The sequence below is a fragment of the Anas acuta genome, chromosome 5 (assembly GCF_963932015.1).
Source record: "Anas acuta chromosome 5, bAnaAcu1.1, whole genome shotgun sequence".
Lineage (NCBI taxonomy): Eukaryota > Metazoa > Chordata > Aves > Anseriformes > Anatidae > Anas > Anas acuta.
The window spans coordinates 36,563,092-36,587,243 of record NC_088983.1 but is presented as its reverse complement, the minus strand read 5'-3'; the positions used below and the strand labels follow the sequence as shown (position 1 = coordinate 36,587,243).

The window sequence follows — 24,152 nt, the reverse complement described above, 5'->3', positions numbered from 1 at the left end:
GTGGCATGGACAGTGGGATCAAGTACATCCTCAGTAAGTTTACCAATGACACCAAGTTGTGTGGTATGGTTGATGTGCTGGAGGGAAGGGATGCCACCCTACAGGGGACCTGGACAGGCTTGAGAGGTGGGCCTGTGTGAACCTCACGGAGTTCAACAGGGCCAAGTGTGAGGTCCTGCACCTGGGCTGTGGCAATCCCAAACATGAATACAGGCTGGGCAGAGAACGGACTGAGAGCAGCCCTGAGGAGAAGAACCTGGGGGTGTTGGTGGATGAGAAGCTCCACATGAGATGGCAATGTACAAATACAAAAGGGTAGATTTAGATTAGGTATTCGGAAGAAATTCTTTACTCAGGGGGTGATGAGGCACTGGAACAGGTTGTGCAGAGAAGCCATGGATGTCTCGCCCCTGTAAGTGCTCAAGGCTAGGCTGGATGGGGCTTGGAGTAACCTGGTCTGGTGGGAGGTGTCTCTGCCCGTGGCAGGGGGGTTGGAATTAGATGGTCTTTAAGGCCTCTTCCAACCCAAACCATTCTGTGATTCTGTGATTGATTAGCTATTCTTGTACGTAAAAATTCCCTAGTGAGTCAGAAGAGGCTAAGGTGAGACATGAGCACAAATTGTTACACACCTACACGTACCCCCTTCACAAACTGTGTCATGGCTGCTCTCACAAGAGCCAGAAGAAAGAAGGAAGGAACGTGTTGCTTGCACATAGCAAATGGCAAGCTGCTAATTCCTGCAGACGGTGAGATGCTGAGGCCCCAGGGAGATGACTTCTAGCAAATGGTTTTTCAACCTTCTCATTACTGCAACAAAAAGCTCCTTTAAGTGAGTGGTCTCCTCTGGCTGCCATAGCAGCTTACCCATTACAATGCTGACATTTTCTGGACCATGTGCCAAACGAGTGCCGAGGGGTGTGCGTGTGTGTAATACGCATAGTATGGAGACAGGCTAGGGACTGTTGGTTAGCTGTTGCAGAGAACAGAGCCTGTAATAGTGCAAAGGAGGGAGTTTTGTCAGATCAATTTGCAAGCTGCTTTCAGCTGTCAAGGGATTATAGTAGGTTTCTGCTGCTCTGTTTGGGGTACACGTGCTTCTCTGCTTGCCTGGGAAAGGCAGAAAGTGTTAACATTGCTACTCGTTACTAAGGCGATACTGTTTTCTGGTAATGCTCTCCTAGGTGAATAATTGGTAGTAAACAGTGGTTTAGGGAAAGAGAAGAAGTATGTGACACCAAAGCCATCACCACCTCACTTTAGAGAAGGCAGCGGAGTTGGGAGGTGATGGGTTTGGGACAGCGGCTCTGGAGGTGATGGGTAGAAGTAAAGTGTATTTGTTCTTTGGTGGGCTAGAGCAATTGTTACAGTATTAATATGGTAGTAAATGAAGCATGCTTTTCCTCCTTTAAAAAGCAAGAAAACTGCATAGCTTGCTTCATAAAGGTGAGGAGATGGAGATTTTTGTCTCAACTCTGTCATTGGAGGCTGACAGGAGACTGCCCTTCTGAGGTTATAGCAGAAGGGAACTGGATGGCCTCAGGACTAAGTCATGGAAATGGTTACCCAGCTTGTCTTCAGCCCATTTTGTCCAATTCCTGCCTAAACCAGCAGTGACTGGGGTCTGTTGCCACGTGATGACTCGGTCTGACATAGTTCCCATGCAGCGTGGTCATGAAAAGAACTGAATTATTGTGGTAGCTCCCGGCAGGCAGCACTGTCTGTGCCTGAAGAGGAGAGTACAAGCAGCAGTGCTCATTTTGGCCCACGCTTTAAGAAACTTTAAGCTGTCAGTTAGGACCTCAGAACAGACGTGTTTTCAAAGGAAGATGACCCAGGAGGTAATGAGTTGTTTTGTAAACTTCTCTGCAAGTGTCACCATGGGAACTCCATCTGCCAGGCCCTTCCAGCACATCCCTGTGGTTATGCTGGTAGGGAACTGGGAGAGGCCGTCCAGCCAACCCCACGGCCTTCCTGCCAGATATTGTTGGTGACTGTGTGTGTGCTGGACAAAAGCTGCAGGACAAATTGCCATGCAGAGAAACCCACTGAGGGATTCTTTTGCCTTTCCTTAGGGCCTGTGATGATGGCTGCCACGTTACAAACAAATGAGGGGTTCTGGCTGATCCTTGCTGCAGTGCGTTAGGAGATCAGTCTTCTGTGATCTTGCATTGAACCTCCTCTTTTCTCTCTACAGGCTGCCCTGAAGGGAAGAAAGTTGAATTTATTACCAGCTTACTCGATGCTCTCACTACGGACATGGTACAGGCTATTAACTCAGCGGCACCTACTGGGGGTGGGAGGTGAGTCCGGAAAGCACTCAGGCTGAACCCACCAAGGTGGCTGCAGAGCTGTGGGTGCCCATGAGATGGGGGAGGGAGGGAAGGGTGATGCTCTGAGCTGATTCCCACTGATCCAGATTGCTGGGAGATGAACTAATGCTGTGTCTTCAGAGGCTGCTCTGTCATGTCATGGTAGTCTGGGGTGCCTCCTCCCACCCCTCCTCCCTGGCAGCTGTTCCACCATAAAGGTTAGTATAGCCCATTTGAAGTGTGAAATGAGAGCTCAGTGGGAGGAAGTGGCTTGTTCTTTTGTCCCCTGGTGCATGAAAAGACCTAATAAAATGCAAATGGATTGAAGGAGGCCGTGTGGCCTAGTGGCTACCATGGGGAGTGAAGAATGTGAACAGAATCCTTGGCAGCACCAGCACTGCCGTTTTGCTGTGGGGCTGAAGCCAGTCTGCAGATGAGGAGAGAAGCTATTTTTCATGACCCTCCCCTCAGACCAGCTGCTTCTTCATCCCTCATGGAAGAAGCAGCAGGTCAGGCCTGTTGAAAGAGGTGGGCAGAAGTCTGCTTTCCTGGGGAACTGAAGAAAAGCTGAGGTCTTGTCTCCCCCTTCTGCTTGCTGATAGGAAATCCCCTTAGTGCAGCAGCTGCAATGCTGCAGCATGCCATGTCCACTGAGAACAGACTGCGGTTTGAAAAGAAGTGCTGTATTGCCTTGATTAGGCAAGACTTCTGTGGTTCTGGATTCTCCTGACTATAAAAGGGGACAGTGCTAGCTTAGCACGCAGGGATGCCACAATACATAATGTGCTCATGTTCGTCCGGGTGTAGAGATGAAGGAGGTGTCTCTCTGTGTGTTACTTCCAACGTTTTGAGAGTAATATTGGTCTCTTGCTCTTCTCTTTCAAAATGCAGAAGGAAGAAGCAATGCCATGTTTAAATACTCAAGACAAAAACTTCCTGGGTGGCACCTTTGAGCCTCTTGTTTTCAGGATGGATTGCTTGTGAACCCATGTGTTTCTAACTTTGCGTTTGGACCTTGCAAATTGGGCTGGTGGCTGAGTGCCTGCACACGGAATATTCTGTAACCTTTTGAATTAGCAGTATATGCCTAGCACGTCTGTAGTCATATAAACAGGATGAAAAATGCCCCAAGGATGGGAAATACGTCGTTCTCTCCCAGCCATAAGCATTCCAATGTCAATTTTGTGTAATTTGCATGGTTCAAATGCAGTGGGTAGGGGTGGCAGGAAGCCCTGGAGAGTATTTGATATTTATTTGGCATCTTTGGCACAGGGACTGAAACCCAGCCAATGTAATCATCACTCTTAAAATAAAGCTTAATATAAACCAATATTGTAGAGACCAGAGATATATGCCCCCACTGTACTTCTATAAACCCAGCAGGCTTGCTTCCTAATGTTCCCCAAGCTTTGTGTATTTCTCAGCTTTGAATAGAGGCCTTTCTGGCAGAATTTTTCACTGCCCAGCTCTTCACACAGTCATCATGTTGATTTATTTTCAGCTCCAGTGTCGGCAGCCCAGTTGCAAGGGGAAAAAGAAATCTTTTAGCAGTCTGTCCTTTGTAAGGCGAGAGACTGCTACCACCCAAATATTCTGCCAGCCCACAGCCATGATTAAATTCGGGAAACTGCTCTGGCGTAAACTTCCGTGTGCATCAGTTAGGGTAGGTGCATAACCCAAAGAGTATGTGTCAAGATTTTCCATCCCACCGTGACGTGATGAGACCATTTATTTTTGGGAAAAAAAAAAAAGAGGCATTTCAAGGAATTTTAGATACTTAAATAAAAATATAATCAGTACAGCTTTCATTTTGTGTGAGCTTGCAGAGCTGAGAAGCTGTCCCTGTGCAATGAGCCCTGCTTTCCAAGTTTCCCAATGTGGGAAATGTCCAGAGTCTTCTCTTTAGGAACATCTGGAAGTTTACTGGGTGACCTAACTTCACTTTGGCACTAGAAATGAAAGCTCTTTTCCATGGGTATTTTGCCCATATGGCTAATCAACTCATTTCCAGGCTTAAGAACTAACAAAATATTTGATTTATGACTGTGCTCATCCTGTAACTCCCTGGCCCAGGTTTGCTGAGAAGGTGATGTTGAAAATGAAAGCAGGAGGTCTGTTTTTTCTTAATGTCAGCTGAGACATTTGTGTTTGTGAGTAGGGCTTCACTTATCTCGAGCTCTTCTCCATCTTTGTCATAATGATGGCAGAACAGGTGCTGTATTTAAACATGTACTAGTTTCCTCTGTAGCTGACCTCTTTCTGTTCCTTTACAGTGTTTTTTGTTTCTTCTGTTCATTATTTCATCTTCTGGGGCTCTTTTAGAGGCTGAACAAATCAAGCTGTTAATCTAAAGTACTTATTTTAAAATGTGTTATCAGCAAAGCTTATGCCCGTCGCAGAGGGAAGGCCAGGCAAACTTGATGCAAACAATCTATATCCCCAGGCCAGTTAGCTCCTTCTATTTTCCCATGTGTTTTAAGTGCAGAGTGGACATTTTGGGTGGGTGGACTGAATGTAGGGCCTCATTTCCAGAATGGGGACGGAATTGACGCAGTACCCCAAACTGAATAGTTACTGAAGTGCATTGAACTCTGGATATGAGCTTGCAATGTGGGGCTGTGGCAAAAAATGAACGTTTATAATCAAAGAAGTAGCAAGTAGGAGTTTTAGGGAACAGGGGTGTATTTCCATTTCTCCGTGGCAGCAGGGAGATGTTACTGGCCTCCAATATGCACCTCTAGTATTAACATTAAAATAGGGGACCAAACGGAGAAGAACCTTGCCAAAGTTTTAAGGGCTGAAAAAGCCTAACAGTGAGAGTCTTAAGGAGTTCAGGCTTCCTTAGTGTATTAAAAGAAAAAAAGAAAAAAAAAGGTTGAAAGATGATTATTACTTATAATCTGAGTATCTACATAGGGACAAAAGCTCTGCAGGCTCTTTAGTCTTAACAGGGAAGAACATGATCAGCTGAATATAAACAAACTTGTGATCAAAATTTCTTTAAAGTGAGGGCATTTGTAAGGCGGAATGAAGTAATGAGGGTAGTGATGGATTCCCTCTCTCTAAGGCTTTCATCTTAGGCCTGATGCCTTTCAGAAAGACTTGCTTTAGTCAACCCAAGTTATGGTCTTAAAAGTAATTTGATTCACGTTCTGTGCCTATGATATACAGGAAATGAGATTAGATGACCCTACAGCCTTCAGTCTGAACCTGGATATGTGGAGTGAAAACTTCCTGTGTTTGCTGAGTGTCTTCAAGACTTTACCTATATGTGCTGCAAAGCTATCCATGGCGTTGCAATTAGTGTGTTATTACTTTTTCTTTGGGGGGGAAAGGAGGAACATGAGGAGAAATGATAGAGATCTGCCTTCAGAGCACTACATAGAGCTGTGCTAAACTGCACACTTTATACTTGGCACACACGAAAACAATCTAGTAGCAGCAAAGTGAGGCTGTACAATTTGGATTGCTGCAGGCAATGTAAGTAAAACCTGATAAGACCTTTTTTTTTTTTTATTGGGCATGCTTAAAACAACCTTGTAATCCCTTATAGGTCTTGTCTCGTTTAAGCAAGTTCAAAGCTATTGACTTTAATTGAGTTACTCTTGCTTTACAATAATGTAAATGAGATGAGAACTTCCCTTCCTTGTGGCCCTGGTTTATATTACAGCAAAATAGCCAAAAAGACTTCATTTAGACTTTAGAAACAGAAAATCTCTGGTAAAATTCATTCTTAATTTTAAGTTTATGTAATAACTCCAAGGCACATCTTGTTACTGTATGTTTTCAAAGTAATTAAGGGAGCGCTTGTAGGAAATGAGTTTATTAACCAGTGTTTCGTATCCTTTTTGAAAAGACGCATAGTTGAAATTGTTCGTGTATAAATCCTATATAATAGGAGCACCACTTTTTTTTTTAAACTTCACTTTAGTACATCTTATTCTATTTTCTAAGTCAGAGAAAATAAAACATGTGTCATGCACACATCACATGGGCTCTAAATTAGAATATCCCAAAGGGAACCCCAGCCTAGGTTTACCTGACCTAAGAAACTATCTTTATTCCGTGATTCAGAATTTTAATTGCCCAAATGTGTGCACTGTAGCTTGTTACATCATCAGCAAAAATATTAATGCCCTGTGGAGTTTTAGGTTAAAAGGACAGCTTATGACAGCCACCCTTATCATGTAACACAGTAGCTGTGCCCCTTCATTTTAAGTTGCCAATTATTTCCCATGTAATAGCCCTAAAATGTACTTCAGAAAATTGCCCCCAAGGTTCCCTTTCATGCTGCAGTTGAGCAGTTTGAAGCAGGCTCAGTAAAGCTCAGCACATCTCTGGGGTGTTCTGAAGTTGCGCCATGTTTTAATAAAGATTGACACTTTCAAACAGTATGGGGAAGTTAATGCCCAACTCCTATTGCAATTCAATTGAAGTTGGATATGAAATGCTCTTTATGGTCCTATGGAAATCCTAGCCTAATTAAAGATATGAGAGAGTTCGTGCAAGAGGAGGATCTTTTAAAAGTCAATGAGGAGTGAAGGGAGCTGATTTTTAAACCTTCTAAATGATTTATTCCACAATCTTCAGAAAAGTTGTGTTCAGAATAATGTTTCATACACAACTTAGCCGGAGGGAGGAGAGAAAGAATCTGGGTCTGTAACAGGAAGATAGCCTCAGTTTTAACTGTAGAGGAATTAAGCATTCCCCATAATGAATTTGGACTGTGCACTAACCTTTTGTTTAGTCTGAACACAGCTTATTTTTTTGTTAGCTTCTTGACTCTTTCACTACAGGAAAGGGAGAATAAGAAAACAAACACACAATCCTTTTTGCAATTTCATTAAAGTAATCTTCTTTGATTCAAGCCATGTTCCATGGTTAGGACTTCTAGCTTTATGAGAGACAACCACGAAGAACAACAAAAGTGAGCAGAGCAAGAAGATCCGTGAATTTTACCTCAGTTTGTTAAACTCTTACCACTTCCCACTACTCCCCCTAGGCACCTTTGTGGGCATCATCGGTGTTCTCATGGGCATTGGGTGGCAGTCCCAACATTTCTTTAGCTTCTGTCCATCCTTCATTCAGCAGCAGCACCATGCAAGGCATATATCCTACCAAGCTACTTTCAAGTCTTAGAAACTTACAGCTTTGAATCCTGCAGGCATTCTGACTACAAACATACCTGATGTGCTAGGAGTGGAAGCTGGACTTTTTTTTTCCTACTCCGTTGCTTCTGCTAGTAGCTTCTCATGCGTCACTGTACCTCCATCCTGGAATTATCTCCGTTTGGTTTATAGTCCCTGTTTGCAGTCTGTAGTTAGATGATGTTAGGCCGGTCTTAATCCCCTTTCCTCATCCCACCTCAGCCATTCTGAATAAAGTTTGTATTACAAAGGAACGGGTTTTCTGAAGATCTTCAAACAGCAGATCATCTGCTGGGAACTTAGAGCTTGCAAGCTTGCAACCTTGCTTTCTTGCAACCTTGCTTTTTCCCAAAGCAGTATTTTGTATTTGGGTTTTCTGTCACTGCAACAATATTAAGTATGCAATTGCATGCAGCAGGGCTGCACATGGGCAGTGGGGTGGCTTTGGTTGGGCAGAGGGGTGGCTTTGGTAGGAATGGACTTCAGTTACTCAGTAAAATTTAGTGGGGCATATTAAACTTTGACGGTACACTCCTATGGAGGATAATGTGATTGCACACTGTACATGCTTTGGTATGTAGGTAATATCTGACATTGCTGCTCTCCCTTACTCTAAGCTATGTACCTACCCTTCCTTCCTGCTCCTTCCCACTCAGTTAACCCCTCCTTTCTTGCTAGGGGGCCTCAAGGGCTGGAAAGCATTACAGACTGCATGCAAAGTGCATGTTCAAGCTGTCTAGGTGGTATTTTGGCATATTCTTCTCCCTCTGCTCCAGAATTTAGTACAGCTGCAAAAGCACACATCCGTGTTTTTTCATAGTCTTTTTGCTTGTACCCCAGTTAGACCAGATGATATGAAGATGTTCTGTGGCAGTGTCTCAGCTGGAAAACAGTGTTAAAAGTAGTAGTACATTAACCCAGGTATGTCCAGGCATTAGCCACCTAAGAAATAAGTATTCTCCCATGAGGGAACTGACAGCATGTTGCACAGAAGGAGGAGCAAAAGCCTACATTAAGACTACTTACTTGATGCCAACAAGTTAGTAAGAAAGCTGAAATAACAGGTTCCTGTCCTAGGCTGTTAATGACAGACATCTTCTCTTCCCTGTTAGGCTGTGAGTGGCCTTACGCTGCATAATGGAGCTACACTTGCTGGCTTTTCTGTAGTCATCATGAGAAGCCTAAGAAGTCTATCTGCATTTTTGTAAGGTCTGTCTTTACTAGATCTTATGAAGCTGTTACTGCACTGCAGTGAGAGACTGGAGTTTGGTGGATTTTCGTGGGACCAGTGTTAGAGCAAGAGATGGGAGTTGGGAATGTGCAGAGCAGTTTTATTCTCTCTTGAGTTTTCTGATTCCTTTGGGATCTGAATGAGTGGAGATGCAGCCCAACAAATTAAGTTTGCATCTGAGAGCTGATTTATTTCTCTTGGAATAGCAATGGAGAGGCATTAGAAGGAAATTCCCCAAGAATACATGTGAAAACTCTGCACTGGCAGAACACTTTGAGCCCCCAAATGTATTTCAGCTGATCCAGCACGTATGGTTGCTGCCAGGGCACATCATCAGAACTAGGAGGCTTAGAAATACCGTGAAGTTGCATCAACGCATGTTTCACGGATGGAATATAAGTGTCTTCCATGGGCAGCCATCACAGTCAAAATATTTAGATAGGGTGTTGTAACCTCGGCCTTCTTAGTGTATCGTGTGATTTCACAGTTCACCTAGGGAAATATGGCCAGCCTGAGATGATGTGGATCCTCTGTGTCCATCCTGTGCTGGGATTCTGGATGGCCGTCAGAAAGGGCAGGCAACCAACTCAGGAACTGCAGTACTGGTAGGCCAGCCAAGGGGAAACGGTAAAAACTCAGTAATGGCTGTGTCTTCCTTCCTCCTACAGTCACAGCAGTTAAAGTAATAAAACTTCAGCTCCATTAGCATGCTAGAGCTCGGTATGAGCACTCAGCGTGTTTGTAATGGCTAGGACTGATAAATCATCACCTCATGAGTCAATGTATTTGTATTAGCCTGTGGATTGCCTTGGTTTTCTTTATGGAGGATCAGGTGTGAGCTTTATTGCCTCTTCTGGTTACTTACAAGAGCTCCTCCTTGGTGTGTTTCTGAAAAAGAAGGCACTTTTAAGTCCTGCTGCTGAGTGTCTCTTCAGCAGGTAGGGAGGAGCTTGTGTTTCTGTCAGTTGTTTTACCCATTGCTGGTGCTAGGGATGCTCTGCCTTTGTCTCTGTTTCTGCCTCTCCAGATCTGCGCCTTCAGAAAAAGGTTAGGGCAAAGGGCAGGCCAGCATGTGGACCAGGGGAACCTCACATGCAAACGCTTCAGTTGTATTCCTGTGTCAAAGCAAAAGTAGAAACTCCTCCATTGCAATACAGAACTTGTAGTTCTTCCCTGTGGCTGTTGGAAACACACGAGTCTTCAAGTGATAGCCAGCTCACTCCAAAAGGGAGAGAGGCCAATGGCTGTGTTTATAAATGTCATAAAAACAAGCCACAGGATGTGCTTTTATTCTCTCCTGTCATTCTGGTCTTCACATAGAGTTTCAAGGCTCTAAAAAATCCAGGCACTCCTGTAGCTTCCTGGGGAGATTTTTTGCAACTTCTGCTTGTCCATAGGTAGCTCCAGGGGCTTGCCTTGTATTTTAGCTCCCAAAACGAAGCCAAATTTATTCCCAACCTCTTCTTCCTTCCCCTCAGTGTTTATCCCACTGTACATTGACCAGATGCTGCAACTGAACGCCAGGCTGCTTCTCAGCTAAGAATTAAGTGATGAAGGAGACATTCTCAAGGAAAACCTTGGGAAAAACGTGCAGTTTATTTGCCACTGCCCAGCGTGTGTTTACTTTTTGGGGGGACCCAGATGTCTCTGGGTAGGGGCTACCTTTCACACTAGTGATGTAAATTACCATGGCTGTAGGTTGGAGTTTTTATTTTTCAGGCTTGTTAGCTGCATTTTAGAGGAAGAAATGGACCCATGGGAAGGTCAAAAGGATTTTTGCCCTTCTGTTCCCAACGAAGAAATCTTCAGTGACCATTTAAATATATATCTTACCAGTCTCTGAAATAAGCTTGATGGCAGTCTTAAAATCTATTTTATAACAGACCTTAGTGAAATTGAACCTTGGTTTGTATTTCCCCACCAGCTTGCGTGCCCAGAGCTCACACCAGAACCTGGCTGCATGCAGCACGCAACTGTCCCTCTCTCATCGCTGCGGAAGGAATTAGGCAGCAGCTGGAGGTGTCTCCTGGAATAAGTCAGGGCAGCGAGTGCCAGTGTAGCATGTCTGACTGCCTGTCAACTAATTTCCATGCACCGAAATGCTGTGTGCTCGGGAGGAAAAAGGCTCAAGTCGTAGCATCATTTCATCTTCCTCTACTCAGACTTTTAGTGCATGGAGAAAAGATGGGCTACCTTAGTGAAAATCTTAAAAATACCTCTTTAAAAAAGGTTTCTTCCCTGTTTTTTTTTGTATCACTGAGGAATAACCCCTTTCCAGTTGCTGCTGCAGAACATCCAATACAGTGTAAATAATATAATAGCACCTGTTCAGAAATGGCCTGAGATTGTATGGTGGTATTCTCTACTCATGCATCTTCAGCCCTGGCTGTTCCTCCTCTTGTCCTCCTCCTCCACTGATATTTCTTGTTATTGTCCACAGAAAGAAAATGTGAGCCAAATAACGTCAAACTTGTAATATCAGAATGAGTAAGAAATGAAGCAAACTGCAGTTGCCAGTTCCGTAGTATTACTTTTAATGGATTTGTGGTGCTTGTCTGCTGTGGAATTCTTGTGTATAAATCAACCATGTGAAAAGCATTAAATATGCTGGAAATACAGCACAGGAGTTCAGATCATATAAATAGATACAGCAAGAATGTTGCATCCTGCCAAGGACATTTTCAAATAATGAATGTGTCTTGCATTAAATGAATTTGTTCCCTTTCTGAAGCCTGGATGTTGATATCACAGAAACTACCATGATAGCTGGTACTCATGGCTCTCCTCTTGGTAATTTGGATGGGATCCCAAGGGTCAAAAGGACTACGGAGACTGCCTTTTGCCCTCTAAAGGGAGATCCTTCTGGGATTAGTCAGAGTTTCAGCAACTGGTGTGAAGAGAAGTGTAGTTACTGAGGGTATCAGTCTCCAGGAATCTCTTGGCACCACTTGTTAATGCTAAAGGACATTTTTAGAAAAAGTTGTGTTTTTGTTTTTGTTTTTGTTTTTTTTTTTCTTCTTTTTCCTTTCTCTCTCTCAAAAGAGCTCAGCTAAAAGGAGGAGATTGTAAGACCTGTGTGTTTATCCCACTTTAAATGTGGCATGGTGTGTGCCTGACTCACGCTCTGAGCAAGCAGCTCTGGCTCCTCAGCACCTGCCTGACAGTGCTGGTGAGAGCACCCACTTGTCAGGGGCCTGTGCTTCCTCCCTTCCAGGTTTTCCGAGCCAGACCCCAGCCACACGCTGGAGGAGCGAGTGGTGCACTGGTACTTCAGCCAGCTGGACAACAACAGCAGCAATGACATCAACAAGCGGGAGCTGAAGCCCTTCAAGCGTTACGTGAAGAAGAAAGCCAAGCCCAAGAAATGCGCCCGACGTTTCACCGACTACTGTGACCTCAACAAGGACAAGTCCATCTCCCTTCAGGAGCTGAAGGGGTGCTTGGGAGTCAGCAAGGAAGGAGGTGAGTGTCTTTCCTTCCCCATCCTGTGAGAATAAAAAGACTGGTGTGGAGTTATGTTAAACTCAGGAATCAATTTTCCCTCAGGTGATGGAAAAGTGCCACGGTTTGCATGGGAAAATGAGTGGGATTAATATCCTGTCTTGTGAATATAGTTCATTGTTTATGAAGCTATGTCTTAAAGTCCTTATCACAGACCTTTGTGCTAAGCACTGTATGGATACAGGGCAAAAAAACTGAGCCTTGCCCAGTACACGGCTTGTACTATAAAAGTCCTTGGAAAACGTAGTTCAGATCAGGTCCTTTCTGAGTAATACACTGCTGCCAATATTTTGTTGCCTCAGCCATGTAGGTTGGATGGCGTATGAGCCAGCACAGACCCAGTCCTTCTCCAGAGACCCTGTTGACTAGCAGAAATAATATTTATTTTCATTGCTAAATCTAGTATGCAGGAGAGTGGATGACGCACAGAGAACAACTCAGAAAGAAAGTGCAGAAATATGGTGTTGCCCTTTTACAGAGTTAAATTGAACTTAATAAATCAGAAAGAAGTAGGAATAACTTTTTTCCTTTCTGTTCAATGCCTGAGTAACCAACCCACCCTCCTTCCTTTTCTTCCTTTCATCTTCACCTCATCTTCTGTTGGGACCTGGACCAAACTGATATTTTTGGAAATTTTACGAATTGAAACTCTTCAACCCAAATTCAATAATTATCAGTCATTCTTGACTGTGGGTAGATTTGCTTGGCAGGAGAAGGCAAGCTGGAAGATTCCTGGAGACTAATTTCCTGTGCAGGTGTTTTGGCTGTGCGGACAGCTCTTGTAACTAACCATCGTGCTGCTCGGGATGGGTGGCTAGCTTTCTTTTTCTAGGCTTAACCTTTCCTTAGTCCTTTCCTCAGGTTTAGCAAGCGTGAGAAGGGAGTGAGTGCATTTGAGTGTTGGGAAGTTGCCTTTTCCAGGTGCTTTGCAAATGTTTCAGTTATCATAATAAGGCTGTTGCATTATTTGTCAGCTGTGAGAAGCTTTCAGCTTCCCTGGCTCAGTGGAAGCTTTTTTCTTAGTCATTGGTACTTTACTGAGGAATGACGTACCAAAATAGCAGCCCTGTTCCTTAATTTTATTACCTTCCCAATAAGATGAATATGCCAAATTAGTTTTATTGCTATTTGGCCTGGAATAAGACTCTCTGGAATCTGCTGCCTTGGCCAACTGACTGTTCAGAATTTAGTTTATGGAAGGGGGGAAAAAAGGAGAGAAGGAAGAAAGTGAGGATCTTTGAGCTCAAGTGAAGGGGAAAGAAAGTAGCAAGGGAGACACGTTGAGAGTGCCTGATTCCCACACTGTTTGCTGAGAACCCAGCCTGACTTTTCATGGTTAATTACATTGTATGAGGACAGAATTGTGTGCAAAAAAGGGCTATGACCTTTTTTTAATCACACAGCTCTGCATATTGACCAGAGGCCTGATAAGCCTTGAGGTAAACACCTACATTTTGTGTAAGGAAAACTCTTAAGAAAGGACTAGGGGTAGCTGAAGGATGACGGAGGCTAAAAAGCTGTAGAGGAAGCCAGTGCAGGGAGCAGATACCAACATGTAGGAAAGAATGTGAGTACTCTAGAGGTGCAGCTTACAAATTTGTGATAGATCTTTTTTAAGGAGTCATGAATTTGTGAGGTGGTGGATAACCAGTTTGCCCTGCCTTCTATTCACAAGAACCTCTAAATTGAGGAATGGCCAGTAGCTCACCTTTTCTTCGACATCCTCTTATTCCAAAAGATGGGAGCATGCAATCATCCAACTCAGTCCATGTGTTTCTTCTCTGCATTTCTTTCTCTATGCCATGGCCTCCGCACATCTGCTTGGGCTGAGGTCACTGTGGGTTGAAGCCAAGAGCTGGTTGGGAAGCTTTTTGATGACGTACTTTCTGTTGTAAACTGCCAGTCAGATGAAACCAAAACTTCTCACGGAAATGTTTGTTTCAACAAAAACTTTGTTGGAAAGGTTTTTCTGGTCTGGTTTTGGATGAGGGAAGGGTTTGAGGGACGCAAGGAAAGTCATCATTTCCAGTTGATACACTTCATTTCTAACGAACTTGCCTCAGATGTTCCGAATCATACTTGGTATCCAGTAGCATAAGGACTAGAGCGAGTTGGGTCACCGCTCCAGGTGAGCATGCTTCCTGATAGGTAAATTGAACACTTGTATTGATTTTGAAAATAAAGCTTAATACAAACTTTGTAGGGTTTGGGATGGTGAGAAAAACAAATGTTAAGGCTTCTGCATTTTTGTCAGCTTTTGATTTTTTGTGACCATTTCCATCCGAAAATGGAAATGATGGTGCTTGGTGGAAGCACTGTTACCTGTCTCTTGGCTAATAGAAAAACAAAACAATGAAGATTAATGTGGGAGGATTCATCTAGTATGTTCATAAGGACAAGACTGACTCTGAGCTCTTTCCAGGTTAGGGTCATATCTGTCTGAGGTGCATAGTTCTGTCTTTCTTCCTCTTCTCAGCAGGTTCTTGATTCCTGTGGTCCCCTAATCTGTGGGTGCTACCAGTCAGTGGTTCTCCAATAAGGAAAAGAGCTGTCCAGTCAGCCAGCAACCATTTCTCTTTTCCATCCTTATGATGACCTAGAAAGCTGCTGGGAAATCTGCAAGGTCTGGTGGCCACTTTGCACAGCTCTTGCCCCTCTGCTTAAACCAGATGCGTTTCTGTCAGGAGCAGCTCTGGTGGAGAAATGCCATTCCTGGCACTCAGAATGGGGTCACCACAAAGGGCCAGCCTTTGAAGGCAACCGTCTGTGCCAACAGCGCAATTCAGAAATGGGATCAAAATGTCTTAATTAAAAACGGGGCATGTCACTTTCCACTGGAGCTGAGCAAAGACTACAGAAAGAAGGAAAAATAGTGGTCAATTTAAACAGCAGAATTAATTCAGTGCTGTGTGAGACCCTTCTAATTGGTATCTGCAGAAGTGACTGATTCTCTTTGTGCCTGGGGAGACCTCTGGGAATGAAGATACTCCATCACTTATGCAGGCAGCTGTGTGGGAACTGGTAGCAAGGAGCAGTCATGTGGGAAAGGCCTCTGAAATGGCAGTGGTAGGAAGCGATGACAGCCTGAGAGGCTCTGAGAAAACTGTAAAATACCATTTGCTGCATACAACCAGGCAGTGGCTGAGTTAACAAAAACTGAAATTCAGAGTACAACTAATTGTAATTAAATGTAGATTACAATATAAACAAGCTGCACTGGTTCAGTGCCTGGTTTTGTTTGCCTTGTTAGATATCTGCCTTTGGAGCTCTGTAGGGATGCTTTAGTTTGTCACCTTTAATCCTGAGGGTTAGCATCAATCAGGACATCAGGGTTGTGTTGACAGGAGATAGGGCTCCTGGTGGTGTGTTTCTCTCCCATCAAAGGTGAGAGGTTTGCTCAGTTAGTTAGAGGAATTACTTCTACCTATAAAAAGCTGCTGGGGTTTCCTTGTGGCTTTTCCTTTTGAAAGACATCTGGCCCCATTGTAGCGAATTATTACCCAAAAGAGTGTACTTGTGAGGCTGAGTAAATACTTTCCATTAGGAAACTTACTGAGTGATGGGATGTTCTTCTGCAATACCCAAGTGCTTCCTGGGTATGCTTTATTTACCTGCTGTCACCAGCTGCCATACACCTTCCTCTCTTTCATTTCTTTCATTACAGCTTTATGCTCGGTGTGGTATTACTCTGGTGGGGTTTTCTCTGCTGTATAGCTACACGTGCTGGCCTGTGTTCATACTGAAGGCAGCTGACTGAAGATGATGTTCTCTGCCTTTGGAGTGAAAAGTGATCAGCATTACGGTAGTCAAGTTTCCCTGCGTGGATGTATTTAGGAGAAACCCACAGAAAGCACAGAGCCCTGCCAGCATGCTGGAAAGGTCTCTCATGCCCAGACTCAAGTTCCACTGTCATTTTAGGCCCTTTGTATCAACTTCCCAAGTCTTTCTGAAGACAAGCAGGTCCCAGTCACAGTAATGCAGCTAGTCTTAGCTGAAATCACTTCCAAAGTCTTATTTTGTTTTGTTTTGGTGACATCTCATTTGCACGTGCAAGTTGCTCGTACTGGGAAGGGGGCTGAGTATATGGCACAAAATATGTCACCTGTTTCGGTTTGGGGTGGGGGGTTGTAAACCTAGGAGAGCTGCTGAAGCCAGCTTCCAGCCACATGTGAACATGCAGTCGACACAAGAGAGATGCGCACAGACCCTGAGGAGAGGCTTTAGCCGCAGGTAGGCTGTGGACGAAGGGAGGTGATGGAGCGTGGGGCCATGTGTGGCCGAGCAGCACCCTCTAGGGGAACGGCTGCCCGAGGATGCAGCCACTTACAAAGGCCCTGCGATTTTATTGCCAGGCCCCCGGGTGAGTCCCAATTAGCTCTGGAAGAATCTGCCTCTTGGCAACAGAGCCCTGCTTTTTATGTACAGGCACAGGAATAAGTTAACGCGGTTCCTCTGATCTTGCCAGGGCAGATGGCTGATACGAGGCTGGCGTTTGGGGGCCTTGAAGTCACTTACTATGTTTATACAGTTTCTCTTATTAACAATTTTTAAAGCCAACAGGTTTTGCTTTGTAATCCATTTAAAATGCAGCTACCCCCACCTTTCTCTCCCCCTCTCTTTTTCTTCCTGGTGCTTCCATCCCTTTCTTACGGTGCAGCATCTGTCTTCCTGCAGTTTCCCCACTCTCCCACCCTATTGCTACCTTTCTGCTCATCTTTCTCTTGAACAGAGCAAAGTTTTCTTTAGGTGTGGGTGTCTGTATCATTGGTGCAAGTGAAATCACTCAGTGGGCAAAGCAAAGTGTACAGTCATGGCAGTTACACACACAAATCTAAGATCTAAACCTGGCCAGTGTGGGGGTGGCAACATTCTTCTGGGTGGCAGATCCCACTTCCAGCTGATGACCCTTGTCTGAAATCCAGACCAAGCAGCTAACCAGAACTGTAACATGCCTTATGAAGTGCTCAGATCCTGTACTCCCTGAGCTGTCTGTGCCCAGCACATCATGGGAACTGGTTTCTTGCAGAGGCGAAAGCCCTTGCCATTAGCTCCATCTGGTGTAGGGTGCATGTGCCTGTATCTTGTCACACAGTCGTAACTGTATAGTCTGGTCCTGCCCTTCTGCCAGACACGAGTTCAGATCTTTCATTTTAGGCACCTGTTGGATTGTGTGCCCAAGCATTCAATCAGTAGAAATTAAGTAAACTCAGCCTGTCTGTTTTACACCTTCACTTTTCTGGCTGCCTGCTTTCTACGTGGCATTATTTTGCTTGCTGTTCGCAACACCTGTTTGGGGAAACTTCATGGCACTACTTGTATCCTTCCTTTCTTCATCCTTCTTCCACAGTTTAGCTTAACTTTGTTGCTTCTTGCCCACGCCAAACCTCTGGATTTCATGGTTACTGCAGCACCAGGTGTTTAGCATCAGTCATCTCAAGCATGTTGGTCTGACTCCTGCAAGTGAGTCTTAGGGAGTGCTGGCGAGGCTTTCTGTGTGCACACCCACAACGGAGAAGCTCCTTGGAGCCTGCCTGCCAGCACAGCTGGTGGGGATGCTCCTTGGTCATGCCATGGCATTTACTGCCTTTAACACGGTTCTTGGATTTTACAGGTAGCCTGAGCAGTTTCCCCAGTGGAAAAAGACAAGGCCTTAACCCTTTCAGTGAGTATCTTATCAAAATATTTATTTCCCTTTTTTTTCTTTACGATAACCATGTGTCCCAGAATTCATGCTCTCCTGTGTTTACAAATAGCAATACATAAACAACAAGAGGCCAAGATTGTTCTTAAGAGGTGTGAGTATAATAATAACGTGCAGCTCTTCTGTATCACCTCCAAGTCCAGCACCACGTCTTCAGCTGTGGCAGACAGCACATTGCTTAGGAATTAGAATAGGGCACAGTACGTATTTGATGAACACTCTCCTAGCCTTATTCTCCCTGCTTCTAGCAAGCAGTGATTTAGGCAATTAGTTGCATTTCCATTGTATTGCTACATGGACTTGTTCCCATGAAGATTCTTCTCTGTCCCAGTTAAGGTCTGTTCTCCTCTGCACTTTGTGGCAGTGAATTGCACCCTTTCATCAGGTGTGAAGAACAACTTGCGCTTGTTTTCCTGTCAGACCTGCTGCCTCATGGTGTCAATGGGTGCTTCTCAGCTCGTAATGTGAGAAACAGTGGGCAGCTCTCCCCTGCCTGTCTTTCCCATGACACTTGTTCTATAGCCCTCCAACATACCTCTGGTTAGACTCCATTCTGTGTTGAAAAATCTTTTGCTATGTATTTGCTTAGTGATAGTTACTTATACCTCTTGCTATCCTCCACCCTTTTGTGGGTACCTTATCTAGTCCTGCTGCGAGTTCCCCTTGAGATGGGCTGAACAGAGAACCGAAGATAAGGATAAGCTAAGCCTTATGCATTGATATGGTGATGCTTCCTGGTGTGTCCTCAGTTCTGAGCAAGAATTTGATTTTTGTCTGCCGTGAAAAGCTGAGAAAAGGCATTCCAAAAATCATGCACTATGGCTTCAAGTACTTTCCTAGTCACTCAGTCCTTAGTGTAGGACAGGTCATCCTCGCTGCCCACTCCTGCACTGCTTTGCATGTCTAGACATTGAAGTCAATCTGCTGCTGTTACAACCCGTTCATTGAACACTGAGAGAGCATTAAGCAAAGCTGTGTAGAGAGATTCAATTGTGACAATTTGAAGCAATTTTGCATTTGTCAATATTTGCCCCCAGTTGGTGGGACAGGTCAGTTAGCACTGGTCCCAGTGAGGCCTGCCTGGTAACCTTTCTCCTTTATGAAAACCAAATCCGTACTTCTGCCTTCTCTTCACTGTGTTTTCACTTGTAGTTAATCCACAAACTGCACTTGTTCTGATCCCGTAAGAGCTTTGATTCTCCTAACTTTTGATAAGGGACTTTAAAAAATAAATAAATAAATAAAACCAACAAACTTTCTGAAGAAGGGAACACAAGGATGTGGGTATCTGTCTGACTCTCTAAGCAGCACCTCTGCACCATCCCCTAGGACACAGCTCAGCAGGGCCCTGGGGCTCCCAGCCCCATCCTTGCTGCATCCTCTCCATTTCATCAGCATGGTAGCTGTCAGAGGGCATGGTGCAGGCAAGTCTTGAAGAACTGCTAATCAGGGAAACTGCTGTGTTTTGTGGGGACAGATCTTAAACGTCTTCCTCCTGCTTGCCTGGCTAGGGATTGTGGAAGCTGGCCATGGCTCCAGGGCAGCTGCAGGCAGGGCAGCCTTACAGCGGTGGGGTTCTGCATCAGCCTTCGCAGGCAGAAGAGCAGAGGGAGTGATGTTGGACTAGTGTTTTGCCCAGCCTGCGTGCCCATTTCAAAGAAGGGGGAGGGTGAGGGAAAGTGGTGGTTCACGTTTAAAAATACATTAGTCCCTAGGGCTGTGTGTGACTCAGTCAATGCTTTTTTCAGCAAGGCTGTCTCATCAGCCCCTTGTTGTTTTCAGCCTCACAGCTTACTTGAGATCTCAGCCTTCTGGGGCCTTGGCTGCAGCAAAGGCTGTGCTGTATCTTACCTCAGTTGGGAGCCGTTTTGGTTTTAATCTGCCTTTTTTTTCCTCACTTTCCCTGCTTCTGTTTTGTTTTCCCTTGTTTGCCCACCCCACCCTTCCCAGTAGGCCGCCTGGTGTAGCAGCAGAAGACGTGAAGGGAAGGCAGGAGCCGACCCAGAGGAAAGAAAGACAGCGACAGACGGACAGACACCTTGCTGCTTGTGAGCAAGCATGCAGCATCAGCAACATCCAACGTAGCGGAAGTGGCACCCAGAACGTTTGCACTTTCTAATAATTGGTTTGGGTTTGGGTTTGTTTTTAATTTCTTTTCAATGCCATTATCTAATACTTTGGAGAGTGGGGGGGGAAACAGGATCATGACTTTTTAAAATTGGAACAGCTACTGATGACTTAAAATTGAGTTCACTGGGACTCAGAGAAAGAGAATTTTATATACTGTATATAGATATGTATGTAAATTGTACAGTTGTCTTGTACAGGGGTTGGAGTCACTGTTCTGTTCCTCCCTTTGCTTTTGAAGGCTGTTAGGGTTAGAGGGACACTTTGCATTTAATGGGTTACAGTACTGCATTCATTTCTGACACGATCCACCACTCAGTTGCAAACTGATCTCCTTAACATCCCCATGCACAAAGGAGCAAGCATATCAGCATGACCTGTGCTCACAGGTGTGTACAAAGTGCCCAAAAAAACAACTGCTTCTGGAAACCCCCTCTGTTCTTACTGCACAGCCCCGTGCAACTCGCAGGCGTGGGGGCTTCTGAGAGAGCACAGGTTTCACCTCAGTAGTGGTGCACTGCAAAGCAGCTTAAAGTAGGCTTAGGAAAGGGTTGTATTAAGGAAATATAAAAGTAGTTTCTGCACCTGTTGCAAATCGGGCAGAAATGAATTGCAAATGCATTGCTATCCAGACTCAGAAGACATGCTTAGCAAAGATGTGCCGTGTCCTGGAAATCTAACGCTATTGTAAGGACATGGGAGCCATACACCCTAGTGGAGTCAGCGGAGTGATGTCCTGCATCTTCTTCTCTGACAAAGTGTTTGTCTGCATGGTGTAAAACAATAAAAATACTGAGAAACCTGCTTAAAAGCAGCATCAGCCTGCCTATTGCTTTGCTGGAGAGCAAAGAATATATTTGTCAGTGCAAAAAGACACAATTATGCTGCCGGTCCCCAAAAGTCTGGTTTATTTACGTTGCATCTCTACAGCTTGGGCTGTGCTCCCTGGTAAAGGATTGTCTGCAATGGCTGTTCTTGTCTTTGGTGGCTGTGAATCCCAAGCTCCTCTCCTGCGCAGCAGAGGGTCTGTCTAGCTTAGAGTACCCACTTCACCTGATTCTCCAGTACCAGTGCCTCCCGTGCTTTTATACTCCAGTGGCATGATACAAGAACCGTGAAGGTCCAGATCGAAAAGCCTGGTGCTGCTGGAACCCACAGGAGCTGTTTCAACCACCAGCATTTTTTCCAAAGTTGTCTTTTTAATCTCAGTCAGATGCAATTGTGAAGTCAGCAGATCAGCTCTCCTGGGTTTTGGGCAGAGTGGGGTGGGACGCCCTATGTTCTGCTTTCCTTTGCTCATTTTCAGCCTCTGTCAGCACTTGCCCGTTCACAGGGGATGTTCTGAGCACCTTCCCGCTTCAGACCTGGCAATCTTTGTGCCACTCGTCTCTGGACCAAAACCTGTAGTCAGAGATGACGTCGTGCCATGCTAATAGGAGATCACACCAACAATTGCTTGTGAAAGCATTGTGTTACTGTAGAAACTGGGCCTGTCTCTTGAGGCTTTGCTGCTGTGGTAAAAGATGTTGCAACACAGCGTCTTCACTCTGTGGCAAGTCACCATGATGATAGCTTGAGATAAACACATCACAGCAGGACTGGCCTGATGCAGTAAGTTAGTGCCTTGTTGACAAAATGGAAAGTTAGAAAAAAGAATAAGCTTTCTTTAAATAACAGTTTAATAGCAATAATAGCTCTTCCCCTGGGAAGTAGATTGGCGCTGATTAAAGCATTTGACATGGTTGAAAACACCTCTGGTAATCTCTGAAGTTTCCATTACACCACCACAATGTAAAGAAAAACACTCTAATATGAGCAGATCCTGCTGCTGGATCTTCATGGTTCCCACATACAATGTATGTGCTTTTCTGGACTGCAAGTTCCCATTTCTCAATTGCATCTCCTTTTTTTAAATGTCCAGCACGCATCTTTTGTGTGTTGAAATGATTTGGTTTAGTGTATAGTTAGAAACGTCCCTGTCACTCATTAATCCTTCTGTAGGAGTGAAGAATGAACCCAACTGTATAAAAAAAGACACTACGTCTTTATATGCTAGTTTTAGGAATTAAAAGCTCTGGCTGCTGTTTTTTTGTTTGTTTATGTTTTTTGTTTTCTAATGCATAGTTGCATCCAGCAAAAGCAGGCGGCTGGATGCCTACAGGAGCTCTGTCATCCAGCCAGCAGGGGCAGGCAATGCCCCACAAGATCACGGTGCGAGTGCAGAGATGCTAAAAGTCATTGCATCTTTTCTCCTGGAAATCTCAGTGAAACAGCCAGCCAGTGCTGCTGCCCGCCACATAATTATCCTTCTGCAGATCTTTTTCTCATTCTTGCATTCTTCCCTTCTAAAAGGCCTGCATACACATGTAGTTCGCAATTAAAACTGATTGAGTTCTCCGAGGAAGCCTAGTAAGGGTTGTTTGTTGATTTTAGCTCTGGTATTGGTGGGTATTCACATTAGGCTAGCGCTGACTTGATGGATCGGGATCCAAGATTTATATTGTTTCCCCTTTATTTTTATGGGAGGAGTCCAAGTCCCAGCCTCCCAACCTGGAGTTCACACAGGCCTCTGAGCAGCTTGTGGCAGAATTGTATCTTGGCGTGCAAGACCCAAGCGCCGTGGCTGTGTGATGGCTGGACAGGGGTTGTGTTACTTGTTCTGGGTTTGTGCATTGGGTGCTCACACAGACAGCACTGGTCGTGATTCATATAACCCATCCAGTCAGTTGTCCATACAGTCCATACTCATCACAACAGCAGTGCCTCAGTTTTCCTCTTCCCTTGTTGCTTTTTGGGCCTGGTCACTGGCCAGTCCCCCTGGTTGCCAGGCCACACTTGTCCTTCCATGGCAGTGGCAAGCGTGTTCTGCTCTGCCTTGCATCAGGAGCATCCTACTGAAGCTGGGGCAGGACAGTGTCAGAGTCGTGCCTGGCAGCAGACCCTGGACGCGTCTCTCCTCCTGGGCTCTCCAGCTCTACTTTGGATGACAGCTGAAAACAGCTGGGACAGAGAAGAGAGCCAGGGCTCCACAGTGCAAGTCATCCGTGCCTCCTGCCAGAAACAAAACCCCTTCCTTTTGTGCTGATCCTCCAAGGACATGGTGTGCTGGAGGGACTGCGTTATGGTGGGATTCATTCATACAAAGGCATTGCTTTCCACAGCCTAAGTTTGTACTGAACTTTTCCTGCCCCATCACGTTTCTGCCTATGGCATCGTTAGACTGAAAGGCATCTGTTTGATTCTGGTTTTGTAATAAAATAGATTAACTTTTGCTCTAGTGTCTTGTGGTGGCTTCTTGTTGAATCTTGATTTCCAGAGCTCATCCTTCTTTCACATAATGTTCTGTTACTTACACAGTGCCAAAGCAGAGGGAAGGGACTTTCCTTCTCTCAGAGCCTGGTCTTGGGCTGGTTGGGATCTGAGGCCCTGAGGATGCTCCTCTCCTGTGTGTAAGCCTCCAGGACGAACTGAAACATGCCCAGAGTGCTGTCCTCTGTGGTTTAATGACAGCAGCCTAAATCTGCCCAGGCTGTTTCAAAAGGCTCTGAAGCCTCAGTAGCAGAGTAGAGGTGACCTCCAAAAGTGGCACCCACAGCCAAGTGAGATCTCTGAGCATTTTCCTTAAACCAGGGACAGAAGACAGGCACTGCATATCACATCTACTCCTCCCTTCTCACGTGGGAGATTTCAGACACCACTCCTGCAGCTCAGGCCTTGCTATGGTGGAGCCTGAAACGGTGTCTTCTAGATCATGTTCAAAACCTTTTATTCCTCAGAGATTGGAAGTAACAAACGGTGTGCCAGGAAGCTGCTATTATTGTAAAACATGTTTTTTCATAGAATACTGGGGCGGTGACATTCATCAGTGGATCCAGGCCCATGGCAGAGGAGGTCACACACCCTTCCCATCAAGCAGACATGACCAGTTTTCTCATGCTGTAAATGTCATTTCACTTGGTCACATGTAAATCTCTTGCAGCTGATAATGACCAATTCATTCATTGCACATCAAAAGGGAGGTAATTACAGTCCCAAAGGGAGGTTTTCTGCTTTTATAATAGCCACAGACTGGCATGTCTATAGGTAAGGCCTGTAGAAAGAGGAGCTGTTAAGACTGCTGTCCTCACATACAA

The 24,152-nt window shown here is 44.9% G+C and overlaps 1 protein-coding gene across 8 annotated transcripts in view; it reads left to right on the top strand.

The window, feature by feature from the left end:
• The window catches only part of SMOC1 (SPARC related modular calcium binding 1), a 141,898-nt gene extending 118,609 nt beyond the window's left edge, over nucleotides 1-23,289 (top strand). For 5 of the 8 annotated variants that reach the window (XM_068684150.1, XM_068684145.1, XM_068684149.1 and 2 more), the window contains exons 10-13: nucleotides 2,198-2,303; nucleotides 11,905-12,152; nucleotides 17,803-17,853; nucleotides 19,843-23,289. In XM_068684150.1, coding sequence (XP_068540251.1) covers nucleotides 2,198-2,303; nucleotides 11,905-12,152; nucleotides 17,803-17,853; nucleotides 19,843-19,859 — 422 coding nt within the window. In that variant the 3' untranslated portion in view covers nucleotides 19,860-23,289. The remainder of the gene's footprint in view (nucleotides 1-2,197; nucleotides 2,304-11,904; nucleotides 12,153-17,802; nucleotides 17,854-19,842) is intronic. The other 3 variants (XM_068684144.1, XM_068684148.1, XM_068684147.1) reach the window with 3 other exon arrangements.
• The last annotated feature ends 863 nt before the right edge of the window (nucleotides 23,290-24,152 follow it).